General features: G+C 37.6%; 3 protein-coding genes across 3 annotated transcripts; all 3 read left to right on the top strand.

Annotated features, from left to right (window-relative positions):
* The first annotated feature begins 1852 nt into the window (after positions 1–1852).
* Positions 1853–2758, top strand: LOC132607646 (GTP-binding protein YPTM2-like). Its single transcript, XM_060321739.1, has 2 exons — positions 1853–1860; positions 2398–2758. The coding sequence occupies exons 1-2, from the start codon at positions 1853–1855 to the stop codon at positions 2756–2758; spliced, it is 369 nt and encodes a 122-aa protein (XP_060177722.1).
* A 1104-nt stretch (positions 2759–3862) lies between these two features.
* Positions 3863–5485, top strand: LOC132605855 (uncharacterized). Its single transcript, XM_060319113.1, has one exon. The coding sequence runs from the start codon at positions 4050–4052 to the stop codon at positions 5379–5381; it is 1332 nt and encodes a 443-aa protein (XP_060175096.1). The 5' UTR covers positions 3863–4049; the 3' UTR covers positions 5382–5485.
* Positions 5486–5689: 204 nt separating this feature from the next.
* On the top strand, positions 5690–17817 carry LOC132605856 (autophagy-related protein 11-like). The gene is made up of 2 exons (XM_060319114.1): positions 5690–7584; positions 17287–17817. Exons 1-2 carry the CDS (start codon positions 6661–6663, stop codon positions 17368–17370), a joined length of 1008 nt encoding a protein of 335 aa, XP_060175097.1. The 5' UTR covers positions 5690–6660; the 3' UTR covers positions 17371–17817.
* Positions 17818–18140: the final 323 nt, after the last annotated feature.

Below are 18140 nucleotides of genomic sequence, written 5' to 3'. Positions count from 1 at the left end.
AAATACTTCTTAAATTTTGTCGTCATATCAAAAATAGCCGCTTGATAACCGGGTTTATATTTATACTCTTGTAAAACTCTAGCTATTTCTGCTAAGTAGGCTAAAATTCCGGTTACCGTGGAATAGAATTGTTTAGAAAAAGCAAGAGTTGCATTATAAAAAATTTCTAAGAGTTCAACACATTCCTTAACATCTTCCCAATGCGTAAAATTTAACCAATCATCATTATTAATATTATATTTGTTGTGAACTTGTTGTATGGGAATCCTATACTCATATGCTTGTTGTAGCATAATGTAAGTGTAGTTCCACCTAGTCTCAATTTCTACTTGAATTTTTCTAGGTCTAAGGTTATTTTCCACACAACAATTCTTAAAATCTCTAAGTCTTCCCCTATTAGCATTACAAAAAATAAATGCAACCGCATCTCTAACTTTTTGAATAGAATCGTCAAAACGCACAAGACCATTTTAACAATTAAGTTTAAAATGTGACAACTACATCTCACATGAAAAATATTTTTTAGCGGAGGGTTTAATTCTCTTTTTAAAAGACCAATCACCTTTGTATTATTAGAAGCATTATCTAAAGCAATACAAAGTATTTTTCTATAAATGTTAAAAAATCTCATAATAGTAGACATTGAATCCGTTAAAAGTTTTCCATCGTGACGACCTTTTCCTTCATCATATAAAAAAGATATAATTCTTTTTTGCATAACCCAATTGTCATCAACCCAATGACATGTAATAGCAAAAAAATTTAACTTGTTAAGACTAAGACCCAAATCAGCGGTAAGAGAAACATTACAATTTAAAGAATTAAATACATGACGCAAATAAAATATATATTTTTTTTATATAAATCTATAACATCCGCTCTACAAGTACTTCTAGGAATACCCTTAAATAGCGGATTATAACAACGTTGAATGTAAGTAACAAGCCCCAAACCCGAAGGAAAGGAAAATGGTAAACAATCATAAGCTACCATTTTAGCTATTTCTACACGCTCTTTTTTCTTGTCATACTTAAAATTTTTACCGGTTCGTGAGTCTATCGTCATTTGAATACCCCCCACATTTGAACCCGTTTGCTCTCCCCAAACATCCATATGTTTCTTTCTCATATGAGCATTTAGTATACCCGTTCCACCATCCTTACTAGTTTCTTGCCTAAAAGCAAATACTTGTCCACATAGGGTACATTTAGCTGTTTGGCTTTCCCTATCCTTAGTCATAAATTTCCAAATTTTAGCTGTTGGCTTACGAGTTCTAGGCGGTTTGTCTTATGTATGTGATTGTGCAGGACATGTATCTCCTATGGGATTTTCGGGGGCTTATGTTTCATCATCATCATCATCAATTTCATTAAAAGTGTCGGTATAATGTTGTTGCATTGCCTCGTGACCTAAAAGTGGATTATTTCCACCAACATCAATACCTAAATTAGGTATTTCTTCCACAAATGTTTCCTCATTAAGCCCACCCCTAACAATACCACTACTACCGGCACCACGTCTAAATCTCTTCGCCATTATTAAATAGAATTAATTTAAATCACACTCAAATAAATTGCAACAAATTAAATTGCTAGAATTAAATTGCGTAAATTAAATTGCGAAAAATAAAGATAGAGTTGGAACGAAGGTACCAAATTGCCGAACTAATTTCCAACAAAGTGAAGGCGGCTAGAATTGCAAATCCACCAAAGCTACTTCGGATTGTTGCAAAATCACCAACTCCACCAACAATATTATAATCGCAAAATTAATAATTGAAAATATAATAAGACTTTATAATATTTATTTGAGAGAAATTTAAAGTGGCTAATTGTTGCAAATAGAGGCGTTCATGGTCCGGTTTGACTCGGTTTTTGGTTAAAACCAAACCAAACCAATTAAGGCGGTTTTTTTTAATATTCAAACCAAACCAAACCATTATAGTATAAATTCTATCGGTTTCAGTTTTATCGGTTTTGTCGGTTTTATCGATTTGGTTCGGTTTTTCCGGGTTGTAATAATATATTTTATAATGCAAAAAAATTGACAAACTTATTTACAAACTTGCACATTTGAGTAGTTGTAGTTTCCATCTGAAAAAAAGTATCCTAAAATCTAAATAAATAGAGAAATCCATAATCATTAGATAAAAACTAAATCAACAGAAAAAACCTAAATCAGTGGAGAAAATCTAAAATAACAGAGAAATAAAATAAAAAACACATACAAGATGAAAGACTAGAGAAGCAATTCATTCAAGTAAAACTTCAAAGACACAAAAATAATTACACAAACAAAGAGTAGGGAACATACAAAAAGTAACCAAAAAAGAAAAGGGAAGAAAAAATTACAGACTTACAGGGATTAAAGCTTCTTGTACTATCGCGGTGCACACAGAATAATTGTGGTTTATGATGTAACCAACCAAGAGAGCTTCAACAATGTCAAGCAATGGTTGAGTGAAATAGACCGATATGCAAGTGATAATGTGAACAAACTTCTTGTTGGAAATAAGTGTGATCTCACAGCACAGAAGGTAGTTTCCACAGAGACAGCTCAGGCTTTTGCTGATGAGATTGGCACACCTTTCATGAAAACAAGTGCAAAAAGTGTCACTAATGTAGAACAGACTTTCATGGCTATGGTTGCTTCAATCAAGAACAGAATGGCAAGCCAACCGGCAAGAGCGGTTGCTGTTAATCTTGAAAGGACGAAGCTCTGTTGCCTTGATGATGATTCTGATGTGGATCTGTGGTGAAGCTGACACACAACAACACAAAGTACCACTTAACAAGCCCAGCCACAACAGACAAGAATGGACATGATGAAAAAGAGAAAAAGGGAACAAAAGATAGTGCATGGTGCACTCACAAAACATAACTTCTTTTTAGAATATTTAGCATGTGTTTGTATTTTAAAAAAAAAATTTATCAAAAAGTAGAACAAGAAAATTCAGCAGAGAAACCTCTTAACAGACAAATGTAATCATGGAGAGTTTATTTATGTTAACTATTCAGTAAGAGATTTTTATTTTACTTTAAACGTAAATGGGCTTGGGGAACATGGGCTAGACTTTTCTCTTGGAATGGTCCTAAATTATGAAAAAGTTAAAAGATAGATAAAGTTTAATTAACATATATAAATATTAACATATATAAATATATATAATATTTTAAATATGTACATATTTATCGGTTCGGTTCGGTTTTCTTTATGGGTAACACCAAACCAAACCAAATGTTATCGGTTTTTAAAAATTTAAAACCAAACCGAGCCGGTTTTCGGTTTATTAAATCGATTTGACTTGGTTTATCGGTTCGAATCGGTTTTTCGGTCTCGTTTGAACACCCCTAGTTGCAAAGTAACTATAATTGAGAGATTGGGATTTGAGAGAAAGAGAAGAATGAATTAGTGTGGATTAAAATGAAAATGGAGAGGGGTTTATATAGGGGTGGGGGATGGGTTAAAATGTTAAAAAAAAAGTTTGGGGGTTCGCGGGGGGGGGGGGGGGGGGGGAATGGGTTTGGGACCGTTTGGCAACGACCATTTTTGCAAATGGACCGTTGGCCAACGCTCCAACAGAGCAGCCCAACGACTCTATTTTTTTTTTTAATTCCACCGGTTTTACCGGTTCCGATTCCAAAAAAATTGAAACCGGACCGGTATATAATAAACGGATAACCGGAACCGGTTAATCGGTTCAACCGGTTCTGGTTCTGTTTCCGGTTTTATCGGTTCAGTTACCTATTTGAACCGGTTAACCCGAACCGGTTGACGGTTTAAGCGAAGGGATAGAGTTTGACCAAAACTCTATGAAATAAAATTGCTTAATATCGATAATTCCACTAGCAAAATTGACTCAAAAAAATAGTGAACTTCAAATTTGCAGGCCCAATATTATTTGTGTACTGTATATAGACAAGTTTATTATGGTTAGCCCGAATACCAAACAAAAGAATAGCCAATTGACCAGTTTTCAGGTGGGAGAAAGCTCACTAAACACTCTATAATGAGCTGATTCTGAGTTCCGTTTTCTTCAATTATTATCAATGGAAGCATCACCAATTCTTGCCTCCTCAAAACACAACACTTTTTCTCACAGACATTTTCACAAATACTTTGTGCGCAAGAACTTCTCTACAAACAACCGCATACAACCCCAAAGAAAAAATCTTGCAAAAACACCCAAATCCCACTTTCCTAATTCCTTAGCAATTCCCCTCAACAATGTCAATGGTAGGTTACCACCAGTCCAGTGTTCATTTTCAAACACAACAGAAAAACACAACTGTTCTCACAGACATTTCCACAAACACTTGGTGGGCAACAAGTCAATTCTTGAAAAAATACCCAAATCCCACTTGCCTAGTAATGTCAATTCTTCTAGGTTTCAGTCTTTACTGCCAATCCAATGTTCATTTTCAAATACAACAGAAAAAGACACTCAAAACCCATTATTCAAAAGCTTAAATGAGTTAAATGGGGTTTCTTTGGAGTCACTAAAAACCGTTTTTTCGCAATTGACACCGTTTAAAGTGATCAAATGGGGTTTGATTTTTTCAATTTCTATTGCTGCTACCAAATGGACTGTGAATGTATTGGTGAATCCATTTTTCTGGATGTATTTTAGTATGACATGGTTATTTTGGCCATGGTTAGTGGCTATAAGTCTTGCAAGTTACAGTCTTTATTGCTTAAACAAGCATTTAAACGACGAAGCAAATGGGTTTGAGCAATTTGCTATTGTTACTTCAGCTTTCACTTGGCTTACATTAGTCCCACCTGCACATTTCAATGGTTTTCTTGAAGGTTGGCCTGTTGTGTTCTTTTTCGTGTACCATTATTTCTTTTTCTTGAATGTGAGTATTCGAAAACGAATGTACGGTGATTACAACCCGAGAGAGCATGATCCGAAATGGGATATTAGTCTGCCCAACTGGAAGAAGCTGTTGTTTTGTGTTGGAGTTATGGTTGGTCATTGGCTTGCGGCGTTTGAAGGGCCGGAGCTGCATCTTATACCCGGTGGATGGAACAATTTCGGTATTTGGGGTTTGATTTTGATGACGTTGTTTATGCAGTATCATTCGACGTTGTATTTAGCCAAGTATTCGGAGAAGGTGGTTGTGCCTACTGCTGTCGTACAATTTGGTCCGTATCGGTTCGTTCGCCATCCTATTTATGCTTCGACTATGCTCTTGTTTGTTGCTTATTGTGTTGCACTTAGGGCGCCTTTGAGTGCTCTTTTCATTGCTGTCGTTTGCTCCATGTATTATGGGAATAAAGCTAGGTTAGAGGAAAGTTTGATGGTGGAGAACTTTGGTGAGAGATATATGGAGTATGCAAGTAGAGTTAAATACAAGCTTATTCCTTTTGTTTATTAGTGCAAGTTGTTGCGAGTTATGTAATGCGGAAAAGAGAATGACAATATGAACACCTAAATCAGATATTGTTCTGTTGTTTCAAATGTATTTCCCCTTTTGTTGTTCTTCGTTTGTCGTGAGTTCCTGTTTATTAAACTTGTGTTTTACATACTCAAGGCGCTTGTATCCTCCATGGTGCAGCATTTCTGTATTGCTCGTTTCCATTGTTTAGTAATTCTTCAGTAGCTTGACGGAGATAATATCTCCCGTTTTAGGTTCTGAGGATTTAGGGGTCGTTTGGTTGTTGGTTACGAAGTTATTTATTCATGTATTAAAACCAGCATAACTAGTCCCATGTTTGGTAGAATTTCTGTATTGCTCGTTTCCATTGTTTAGTAATTCTTCAGTAGCTTGACGGAGATAATATCTCCCATTTTGGGTTCTGAGGATTTAGGGGTCGTTTGGTTGTTGGTTAGGAAGTTATTTATTCATGTATTAAAACCAGCATAACTAGTCCCATGTTTGGTAGCATTTTAGTTGCCATATATAAAATTCAGTACACCAAGTACGGTGTTTGGTTACCAGTTTACAATTCCGCATAACTAATACATGTACAAGTTATGTGAGAATCTATGTATTATTTTATGCAAGGTAGAAGATGGAATAACTAAACCCTGCATAACTAATACATACATGATTATTCCCTACAATACTAATACCTGCATAACTTCAACCAACAACCAAACGACCCCTTAAGTTTTAATATTCCACTAATTTTGGTAGGTTGTGCCGTTATAACATTTCAGAAGACTTGAGAGAGTTGGCTTTCTGTACAGTATATTTTCTTTAGCAGTGTACATTTTAACTCAAATAAGTTGTCTTTTTCTTCAAAGATATACTTTTGCTTGTTGGTGCTCTGGGTGAACCTTTAATTTTCTGTATTTTGATATTTCTACTTTGACTACTGTTCTTAGAAGTTCCGTCTGGAAATTCTTTGTCTCTATTCTAAATAAAGATAGTCCGTTTTGTTGAAAAAAGTCTTCTTCTGTAGGCAGGATCCAGCGACAGAACTAATTTTTAGATTTCCATCATAACCTCTAATCTACTTTACTCCATGGGAATACATTTATAAGGTTTATGTCTTTACCTTTTTCCTTCGCCTAAATACATTTATAAGGTTTATGTCTTTACCTTTTTCCTTCGCCTAAAAGGCAAACGCACTGGCATTATAACAAAATTTTATATTTCCTGACCTGAGTATCTATTGGGGAAACACGGGACCTGAAAGAGTCCACTTTCCATGTCTAATGATGGTTCTCAGTTCGCGGAAACCGAGATAAGTATTGACTTTGCTGAGAAAATCGATTGTGAGGAATTATTTCAGAGCTCGGAGGTTCTGGATATTTCTGGAACTAGCAAAATGGAAGTGGAAAATGCAAAATTGAGTGCTGAACTTGCTTCTAAAATAACCTTTATGTGTTCTACCTGTCCTGAATTTGATTATGAATCGCTCGATGACACTAAAATCGATAGTTTACTAAAAGAAGCAAGAGAGAAAACCTCTGAGGCTCTACACGAGAAAGAAGAGTATGAAAAACACCTTCATTCTATGCTTAAGGCGAAGCAAATTCAATGTAAATCTTATGAAAAACGGATTCAGGAGTTGGAACAGAGGTTATCTGATCATTACTCGCAAGGGCACGCACATTCTGCTGATGAGGGTGTATCTAACTTAACTGTTTCAGCCGTGAAGAACGATGACAGCAAGCCTGCCGAAGTCATGGATGAGGTTTCTTGTCCCTTTAGTTCATCAAATATCAAATCTGGCTCTAAACAAATCAAGGAACAAGAAGGCTTAGATGATAATACGGTTGTTTCCTCTGGTATGGTGAACCCTCAGTTGGATACATCTATGCTAGATCCACATGGCGATGAAGAGCATGAAGACCACCTTGTGGAAGATAAGAAAGATACGGCACTTGCGACAAGTTCAATGGCTGTGAGTATATCCCAGCCTCAGACCGACATGCCTTCTGACGTAACTGCTGAACAAGGTTTGCATGCTAAAGCTAGAGAGGATCTTCTCCTGGAGTTGCAAGGTGTCCTGGGTGATAAATCAAAGCTACTGGATGAAAGCGAAAGCAAGGTGAAATCCTTGACAAAGGAGGTAGCCAAACTGGTGACGGAGTTGGAGATCAGAGGAAAGATTCTTGATGAATCTCAGGTATTCTTTAGTTTCCTGAACTTTTATTTTTGGTGACTGCTTGGAATTATCATGATCTTCATAGAATTCCAATATTTCTTTTTGATAACCATGGTGTTGGGGCCAGCTTTCTCCTAATTGCTATGTGCTGCTTTCCATTTCGTATTATTTCGTAGTTGTTATTGCTTTCATTTCTGAATTCCCTTTTTCTAACCGCTTTGAAATGCTTTACTTAAGCCGAGGGTCTATCGTAAACAACCTCTCTATCTCTACGAGGTAGGGGTAAGGTTTGTGCACACTCTACCCTCCCAGACCCCACCTGTGGGATTACACTAGAGACGTTGTCATTGGTGTCCAGGCTTGCTTGACTAATTCCATGGGATACGTGCCACCTCCCACCGGCAACAGGTACTAGGTAACTCTATCCACCAAGGTTAGGACAGATCGGAAGAAATCACCTAGTGTTTTTGTCTCTGCTTGGATTTGAACCTGAGACCTCATGGTTCTCAACCCACTTCATTGACCACTAGGCCACACCGTTGGGTGCCATTGAATTCAAATTCTTGAAAGTATAATCTTCATGTTGCTCATACAGAGTTGTAGCCTCCATAGCTTGTTTTCCATGTAACTTTTTCTTTTTGGGTCATAACTTTCTCTAAGTGAAGTTGGAAGGAGTATCAAAGTAACTAGCGGTGTCTTCCTGTGCAAGAATAAATGTGTCCTTTAAGGATCATTTATGGAATTTTAATGCGATTATGGATAGATTTATCGATGTAATCCAAAATTAATGCTAAGGAATTAGGTTATCTAGCTAAATTGGTGCTCCAGAAACATTTATGCATGGATGCTCAATGGATGTCCTTAGGATTTGTGGGTTTGTCTCTATATGTTGTAGGTCGACCCATATCCTTTAGTTGTTGGTGCTTATTGAAGGAGCTAACTGCGGGGCCTCTCCATGAACATTTGAGTGGAAAATCTATTTTAAACTCTTTCCTTGAAGAAGTGAAGAATTGAAGATAGTTGGAGAGCAAGTTTCTGCCTCTACTGTGTTCGTTTTTACAGGGTTTGAATGTTGCCTTTTTTACTTGCTTCTGATTGCGATGTAGGTAAAAAGGTAAGGACTAACAAATATGTTCATAGAATCTTTTTCTTTGTGCCATCTCAAAGGAATCTTTTTCTTTGTCTTGGTATCAATGCACATGGAATATTTTCAAAATATAACATCCAGATGATTCCTACTTTATCAACAACATCAAATGGCCGCTTAAATTTTCAAAAACAGCCTTGTTATTCATCCGAATCCAATTATCCTCCCATATCCTTATAATTTTTATCTATTCTTTGGGAGAGCTCATGTAACATTGAAGGTACAGAAATATTCAGTGCGAATGTGAGCGATGTCTTCTGTCTTTGTTTACTCATTGATCTGTGATTTGGCAATTTCCGAAGAATAGGTCTGCTTAGTGTTGCTCTAGTTCTTTGGATGTAGTGCGTCTCTCTTCCTGCATTAAGTTATCAGTTGCATTTCACTGCCGAGTATATTAGTGATGCGGTTATACCCTTTTCCCATAAATGTGGGAAATTACTTGGAAACAGGTTTTGTTGATTTGGTGGCTAGATGTTTTCCCGTGGAAGTTGTTAGAATAATATCTGTTGGATTTTGCTGGATACTTTCCCTGTATATTCTGGTCGATATTTTCTGTTTAGATGCTGGTCTGTTATTAGGATTCTAGCACCTGTCGGAGACTCAAGAGGGGATATCTTTTGATCCTGATTTCTTGCCGCGGTTGTGTCTACTTTTTGATCCTTTGCCTGACTTTTGTTGGTCAATATTTACTTTATACATCCTGTAAGTGTCTTTTGTTGAATGCTTTGTTTAGTTGAGATTTTGAATCACCTTCATGTTATCCATATCGGAGAAATCAGCATCTTTTCCTGATGGTGAAGCTCAGGATTGACGGTGCTCTTCCGATGAGCACCTCAGTCTTCACTTTCCTAATTTTCTCAACTGAACTTTCTAGGTTTTGTCGGTTCAGTTGCTTTTTGGTTTTTGTTGGCTTATTTTGTGGCTTAATTGCCTGAACTTTTGTTCCTTTTGTTTTTGTTTTTAATATTATTAGTAAAATCTCCCACTAAGTTATTGCTTATTGGTTGCCAAAAAAAAAAAAAAAAGAAGGGAAAAGGGGCAAATATACCCCTCAACTATGCGATATAGAGCAAATATACCCTCTGTTAAAAAAGTGGAGGATATAATCCCTCGCCGTTATAGAAAGGGTGCATATATACCCTTGTGTTAACCACCCTATATTTATTGAATTAAAAAAAATTCTAAAACTGAAATTTTAATTCCAAAAATGCCACATGGCATTAAAATATTACATCACCCATTTTTTTTACCTCTCCATACCCGATCAGATCCGACCCAACTAAAGTAAAACCTAGTCCCTCTTTTATTCAGTGTTAAAGACTGCTGGTGGTAATTGGCTTGAGCCTTGGGGTGCTCCCTTTCAAGGTCTCAAGTTCGAAACCCACTGGGTGCAAACAATTTCTGAGGGCCATCGGACTGGGGTAAAACCCTAAATTACCCGTGGTGCACTTGCGGGAAACTCCTTACCGAGGGCCTGTGCACCCCCGGGATTAGTCGGGGCTCAAAGAGACCCGGACACCCGGTGCTTAATAAAAAAAAAAAAGACTGCTGATAAGTGTTAAACTCTTCATTGGCTTCACTGAAATATTTGATATTATATCTACAGACAGGCATTTAGCATGAGATTTTTGAAGTTAGATTTTGTAAGCCAAAACAAGGCCGTATGATGCTACAAATTCTAAGTTACTCGGACTTGGGTGCGGGTGTCCGATACGGCTACGGTTCTAGATGTCAGATCCTTCATGATCTAAATTCTAAGATTTGGTGATACGGATCCAGTTATGGGTACCGGTGCGGGGATTCGGCTAAAAAAATTCAAATATCTAAAACTAGGGCTATAAAACCTAAATTATGGAATATTATGTGGAAAACTTGAGGAAAAAATATTGATCAAGAGGAGAATTGATAACTGAATTGCAGGATTAAGAACTAATCGAGAATTCAAGTAACTGAAGAGGAGCTTCGATGGAAGAAACTCGAGCTTGACAGTTAGAGGGAAATGGGGGATTGAGATGATTGAAGAAGAAGAGTAGTGTAAGAGTACAATATACTTTCATAGATGAGTATCAAATGAATCCTATACAGCCTTATATCAGTTGGCTAATTACAGTTGTCATTGATAGCAGCTGTTATTTCTATTAACTGCCTAACGGAATTGCCACATAGGACAACTAACCCTAACTAACTATTGCTGACTTGTCATTAACTGCTAATTCAACTACTAATTGGAAATATGTGTATCAGTACTCCCTATCTGCAAAAGATCCTTGACCTCAAGGATCAAACTGAGGGAACCTTGTAGAAAGAACATTAGCAAACTCCCAAGTTGCAAGATCTGCTGAAAATCCCATCCACTTCACCAGCAGTTGTGCAACAGCCTTGTTGCCCTTCTTCACCATCCTCCTCTGTAGGACAGACTCAGGTTGAGGGCATTGAGGATTAGCTATGTCAATGATAGGTGGATAGGCAATATGGTCAGGAACTGCATAGCATTTCTTAAGGAGGGATACATGGACAGTAGGATGAATTTTGACTGAGGAGGGAAATAGCAATGTATATGCTACAGGACCAACTCTTCTAAGAATTTGAAATGGACCATAATATCTGGCAGCTAATTTGTGGAATGGTTGAGCTGATAAGAGTAGATTGCTTGTAAGGTTGCACTTTAAGGAACACCCAGTCTCCCACATCAAAGTTTCTATCACTTCTATGGCCATCTGTCTGTTGCTTCATTCTGAGTTGAGCTCTACCTAAATGGCGCTTTAACAACTGTAGTTTCAATTCCCTCTGAATCAAAGTGTGATCCACTTCAGCTGAGGCTGATTCACCAGACAAGTAGGGTAGACGGAGAGAGTTTTTTTTTTTTTTTTTTGGGGGGGGGGGGGGGGGGGGGGGGGTCTGCCATATAGAGCTTCATAAGGTGTTGTTTTGATAGCTGAATGGAAGGAAGGAAGTACTATACCAATACTCAGCCACGGGTAAGCAAGAGAACCAATCAGCAGTATCTTCCAGACAAAAACATCTCAAGTAGGTTTCCAAACATCTATTCAAAACCTCAGTCTGACCATCAGACTGAGGATGATAAGGTGTTTAGCTGCACCCCTTGTAATGTGAACAACTCTTGCCAAAATGAACTGAGGAACATAACATCTCTGTCACTAACAATAGAATCAGGCAGACCATGGAGCCTGACAATAATATCCAAAAAGGCTTTGGCAACAGACTGAGCAGTGTAAGGATGTTTCAAGGGAATGAAGTGTCCATACTTGCTTAATCTGTCAACAACCACCAATATTACCTCATGACCATGGGATTTTGGGAGTCCGTCAATGAAATCCATGCTTATCTGGGACCACACACCACATCAGGAATGGGGAGTGGTTGTAAGAGTCCAGGGTAAGCTGCTAAATCAGATTTACTCCTTTGGCACACATCACAGTTTTGGATAAACCGTTTCACATCCATTCATATGCTCTTCCAATAAAACAAGGTCAATAACCTCTTCAAAGTTGCTTCCACCCCAGAATGACCCCCTTGTGGACTAGAATGCCACAGTTTGATGATCTCCAATCTCAGCTGAGGTATTTTGCCCACTACCAACTTCCCCTTCCTCCTCAATTAGTTGTTCAGCCAAGTAAATTGAGAATGAGCATCAGGTGTTACCTGCAAGTGTTCAATTAATGTTTTGAGCTCCAAATCAGTGGTCCAGTTGTCAGCTATAGCTTGTAGTAAGTCATTGTCTGTAGGTGAAATTAGAAGTGTCATCAGTTCTGCTCCTGTCACTCTAGATAAAGCATCAGCCACCTTATTTTCCACCCCCTTCTTATATTCAATAGTGTAATCAAAAGGCAACAATTTAGTTAACCATAGCAGCTGAGAATTTGTATGCAATTTCTGTTCCATTAAATACTTCAAAGCCTTTTGATCAGTCTTGATGATGAACTTCTGTCCCAACAAATACTGAGACCATTTTGTGACTGCATGAGCCAGAGCTAATAACTCTCTATCATAAACTGATAATGCAACATGTTTAGGGGATAGAGCTTTACTGATGAAAGCTATGGGGTGGCCTTGTTGCATCAACACAGCCCCAATTCCATATCCACTGGCATCAGTCTCAACCACAAAGGTTTTGGTGATGTCAAGTAAAGCAAGTACAGGAGCCTTGGTCAATGCAGACTTTAACTTCTCAAAAGCATCAGTTGCCCGCTGAGACCATTTGGAACTGTCTTTTTTCAGAAGATCAGTTAATGGTATAGAAATCACCCCAAACCCTTGGATAAATCTTCTATAATAACCAGCCAACCCAAGGAATCCTCTCAACTATTTGAGAGTGGTTGGCATAGGCAACTTCTGAACTGATTCTATCTTTTGAGGATCAGTGGATACACCCTCCTTAGTTATGAAGTGTCCCAAGTACTCAATCCTGTCAACCCCAAAGAAGCATTTTCTTTGTTTGGCATACAACTGGTGCTTCTCCATCTCCTTAAAAACAGCTCTTAAGTGTTGCAAATGATCCTTAATATCTCTGCTGTAAATCAGTATATCGTCAAAGAAAACAAGCACAGATTTCCTTAAGAACTGCTGGAATACAGAATTCATTAGTCCTTGAAAGGTTGCAGGGGCATTTGATAGACCAAATGGCATAACTAGGTACTCATAATGGCCAGAGTGAGTCCTAAATGCAGTTTTTGGCACATCTTCTTTAGCCATCCTCAGTTGGTGATAACCAGCTCTGAGGTCAATTTTAGAAAAGATTTCAGACCCTTCAAGTTCATCTAACAAATCTTCCACAATTGGAATAGGAAATTTGTTCTTCACAGTAGCTTTGTTTAAATCTCTATAGTCAACACATAATCTCCATGTACCATCTTTTTTCCCAACTAATACCACATGTGCAGCAAATGGACTACAACTTGGTTGAATTATTCCTTGTTCTAGCATCTGATTAAACAATGACTCTATCACATCCTTTTTAACTGATGGATATCTATATGGTCTCTTATTAATTGGTTCAGTACCAGCATGCAACACTACTTTATGATCAAACACTCCTCTAGAGGGAGGAAGTGTAGTAGGTTCTGCAAACAGCCCTTTGAACTCAAGTAGTAACTTGGCCAAGTTAGGATCAGTAACAGATGTGTTCTTAGTCTCTATAGAATACCATTGTCTATCTTCATTCAAATTTGTTACCAACTGAAGCATATAGAGTTGTGTATGGTTACCTGAGATCTTTGCCAATTTTCCAGCTCCTGTGCTCAATATTTGTCTACCAGCACCCCTTAAAACATGCCTTTTGCCCTTATACATAAATTCCATTGTTAAATCTCTAAAGTTCATCTTAATATCTCCTAGTGTCAATAACCATTGAACTCCTAGGACTATTCCACAGTTCCCCAAAGGTAACACTAAGAACTCAGCCGAAAATTCTACTCCTTGTAATAACCAAGAAATTCTACACACCTTATTCACTGGTATACCAGCATTTGCTGTAGCTACTGGTTGAGTAATGGTTTGAAAAACAGGATACCCCAACTGTTCCACCAATGATGGATCAATAAAATTGGGTGAGCTTCCTGTATCCACCAGTATGTGCAAAGGTTTCTTACAATGATAACCAGTAACTTTTAAGGTCCTATACCCCAATGATCCATTCAAAGCATGCATGGAAATCTCCAATTGTTTCTTCCTCAGTTAGTGGTTCTTGTTCACAATATTGATCTTCTTCTTGTTCTTCTAACTCAAGAAGGTACAATTGCTTCAGATTTCTACACTTGTGACCTGGAACATACTTTTCATTACAGAAGAAGCAAAGTCCCTAGGCCCTCTTTTCATTCATTTCTTCTGGTGTGAGTGTTCTTCTATTGAATCCTCTTTGAACTGTTGGTCCTCCTCTATAAGGGGTTGGTAAGAGGGGTTTGGTGTATTGACTCCTCTGGTCATTAACCCTTCTTGAAGAGCTTCCCATGTTACTTGAACTCACAGTAGGAAAAGAACTTTGTCTTACAGCAGCAAGATATGCTTCTTCCATTCTGGCAGATCTATAAGCCTGTGAAAAAATGGTAGGCTCAGATCTTTTAACAGCAATATTTAATTCAGGTTTCAGTCCTCCAAGAAAGCAACTGATAGCATTTGCCTGAGAAAAGGTGACCCTAGTTAAGTTCCTTTCAAAAATAGCTTGATACTCCACCACACTTCCTACTTGTTTCACTTTCTTGATCTCCTTCATGGGATCATCAAAATCTGTACCAAATCTTTCCACCGTTGCTATGATATAATCATTCCAAGTAGCAGGTTGTAGATACTGTCTATATCTCATAAAAGACAGATGCCACTGAATGGCTTCACCCTCCAATTGCAAAGCAGCTACACTAATTTTCTTATGGCCTGGAACATTTTCCATTTCAAAGAATTGTTCAATTTTAAACAACCATTATCTTAAATCCTCACCAGTAAACCTTAAGAACTCCATTCTTGACCATCTAGAGAAGTTTGAATGGTGAGAGGTATGACTAGTGGGACTCCTTCCTCTTTGAATCCTTTCTTCAGTTCTGTGCATTCTTTCTTCTGAGTGATCCACTCTACCGGACCTTCTTGTTCTTGTTCCATTGGAGCTTTGTCTTTCCTAGCTTCATCTGCATTTGTGATCTGATTCTTCAATTCAAGTACTGTTTGATTTAATTTCTTCAAGTTAGATACATCGCCTGCTAAAGTTCCCAATTCTGCTAACATTTTTTGCATCATTTCTCTTATGTCTCCCATTTCTGTAGGAGAATCTCCACTGGTTTGGTCACCATTTTCCCTAGTGCCTTTTGCCATTGATGCCGAGGATGCAATGGCTCTGATACCACTGATAACTGAATTGCAGAATTAAGAACTAATCGAGAATTCAAGTACCTGTAGAGGAGCTTCAATGGAAGAAACTCGAGCTTGACAGTTAGAGGGACATGGGGGATTGAGATGATTGAAGAAGAAGAGTAGTGTAAGAGTACAATATACTTTCATAGATGAGTATCAAATGAATCCTATACAGCCTTATATCAGTTGGCTAATTACAGTTGTCATTGATAGTAGCTGTTATTTCTATTAACTGCCTAACAGAATTGCCACATAGGACAACTAACTCTAACTAACTATTGCTGACTTGTCATTAACTGCTAATTCAACCACTAATTGGAAATGTGTATCAAGAATCTCCGAAGGAGATAAAAGGAAACAGAGTGACATAGAAATTTTTATATACAAGGTATTCCATTTTCTTCAATTCCACCTTAGCTTTAGTTTTGATTAAAGAAATCATTGAATCTATCCAGAATTTCTATGTCGATTTTGGTCAAAGTATCCAAAATCGGTTGACCAGATCGGGTATGGATCCCACACCCATGTCGTGTCGACATGGGTGCGGCACCGAAAGTGAAGAGTCCGAGTAACATAGGCTACAATTAAAGGAAAAAGAAACAGCTTAGATGACTATGTAATGCTAAGAGGTGAATAGAGGTACAACAAGGAAATAATTGGCATTCATTGACTATAAATCAACATTTACTTGGATATTGGAAGTTACAGCTAATAGAAGGGCAACTTATAGTTCCTCAGTACCAATTGTAATGCACAATCTTACTAAATATAGCAGAGTCTCCATAGATTGCAAAGTTAATTTGTGGCTTGGTTTCAGTACATTGACCTTAAAAAGAGGGATGATGTTTTACTTTAGTTGGGTCAGGGGGTCAGGTATGGAGGTAAAAAAAGGGTGATGTAATATTTTAATGCCATGTGGCATTTTTGGAATTAAAATATCAATTTTAGAATTTTTTTAATTCAATAAATATAGGGTTGTTAACAAAAGGGTATATATGCACCCTTTCTATAACGGCGAGGGTATATATCCTCCACTTTTTTAATGGAGGGTATATTTGCTCTATATCGCATGGTTGAGTGGTATATTTGCCCCTTTTCCCGAAAAAAAAAACCTTAAATTTCATTTCTATGTTTGTGTGGTTGTCTCAGTATGTAATCCTCGTAATGGTTATTTTCCTAAACCTAAGTTTGAATTGCTCAATCTAAAATCAGTAAGTACCTAAAGGGCAGCCCGGTGCACTAAGCTCCCGCTATGCGCGGGGTCCGGGGAGGGGCCGGACCACAAGGGTCTATATAAGTATCTAGTTCTTGATAACAACTAAATTAAAAAATGCAAGGAATTGAAAATAGAAAGCAAGAAAAGATAAAAGCTAGACACAAATATTTAAGAAATATTAGCAACAATTAGGATTAGAATCCTAGTTACCTCGAATACACTCAATAAAAGCACCTAAACGAGTAGAATCCTCAAGAGGAAGGTTACCTCTTGCAAATCCTAGGGCAAAGTTGAAAGGCAACAATGAGCTCAAAAATATTCATCAACATAATCTAGTCAAAATGCGCTAGGTAGTGAAGTATTTATACTAGTGGTAAATAATACATCAAATGTCCAAAAATACCCTTTAATTAGGCCTAAGTATGTAATATGCCCTCCAAGGTGCCTCCATCCTTCAAACCTTGATCTCCCTTCCATTGTATGATATTGTAATATTTGGTAGGTATCTCCAAAGGGCACTTCAAGGTATCTATCATCATCAAGTGTCTTTCAAGATTTTGAAGTTCCTTTGCTTGACGCCTCGTGAAGGGTCTTGAATTAATGATGGTGTGGTGGTTATCGGTTCTAGTAAAGTCTCTGGCCATAAATGGCATCATAGTTGAATTCTTTAGTATTTAGCTTCATCTGGCTGATCGGAATCATTGCTTGTTAGATGGCAAACAAAGATCATAGTTCTTATTGAAGATTTATTGTTGCCCCAGGAATGTAATAATATAGCAAGCTCTCGAGTACCATTTTGATAAGCATTCATTCAATGTAATATCTTACAACAGAACAACTTAAGAGCAACTTTTTTTTTTTTTTGAGTTACTTTTCAAGTATTTCTTAGTATGGTAATTTAGAGAACATTACTGCACTGAGTCAGTTGTTGATGTTAGAATGATCTCTGCTGGACTTTGCTTGAGTTTTCCACACATTCTGGCCCATATTATCTGTTTGAATGATGGCCTGTAATTAGGATTTTGCACCTAGAGTGGCACATCTCTTGATCCTGATTGCTTGTCACGGTTCTGTTACTTTTTTATCCTTTTTTTCATAACTGTGGTATCCAGGTTACCTAAAAAAAAAAAACTGTGGTATCCGCGACAGCTTGCGTGTACCCAGGGGGTATCTACTACCTTTCATCAAAGCAAGTACCGGTAATTCTATCCGTCAAGACACACGGTAGAAATCTCTTACTCTTGTTGCCTCCTCTGGAATTTGAACCTGGCCTCATGGTTCTCAACCCACTTCATTTTTTACCACTACGTCACACTGTTAGGTGCCTTATTAAAGACTTTTGTTATTTGGTCCAAT

The sequence above is a fragment of the Lycium barbarum genome, chromosome 8 (genome assembly GCF_019175385.1).
Source record: "Lycium barbarum isolate Lr01 chromosome 8, ASM1917538v2, whole genome shotgun sequence".
NCBI classification, from domain to species: domain Eukaryota; kingdom Viridiplantae; phylum Streptophyta; class Magnoliopsida; order Solanales; family Solanaceae; genus Lycium; species Lycium barbarum.
This window is presented reverse-complemented; position numbering and strand designations above follow the sequence as displayed.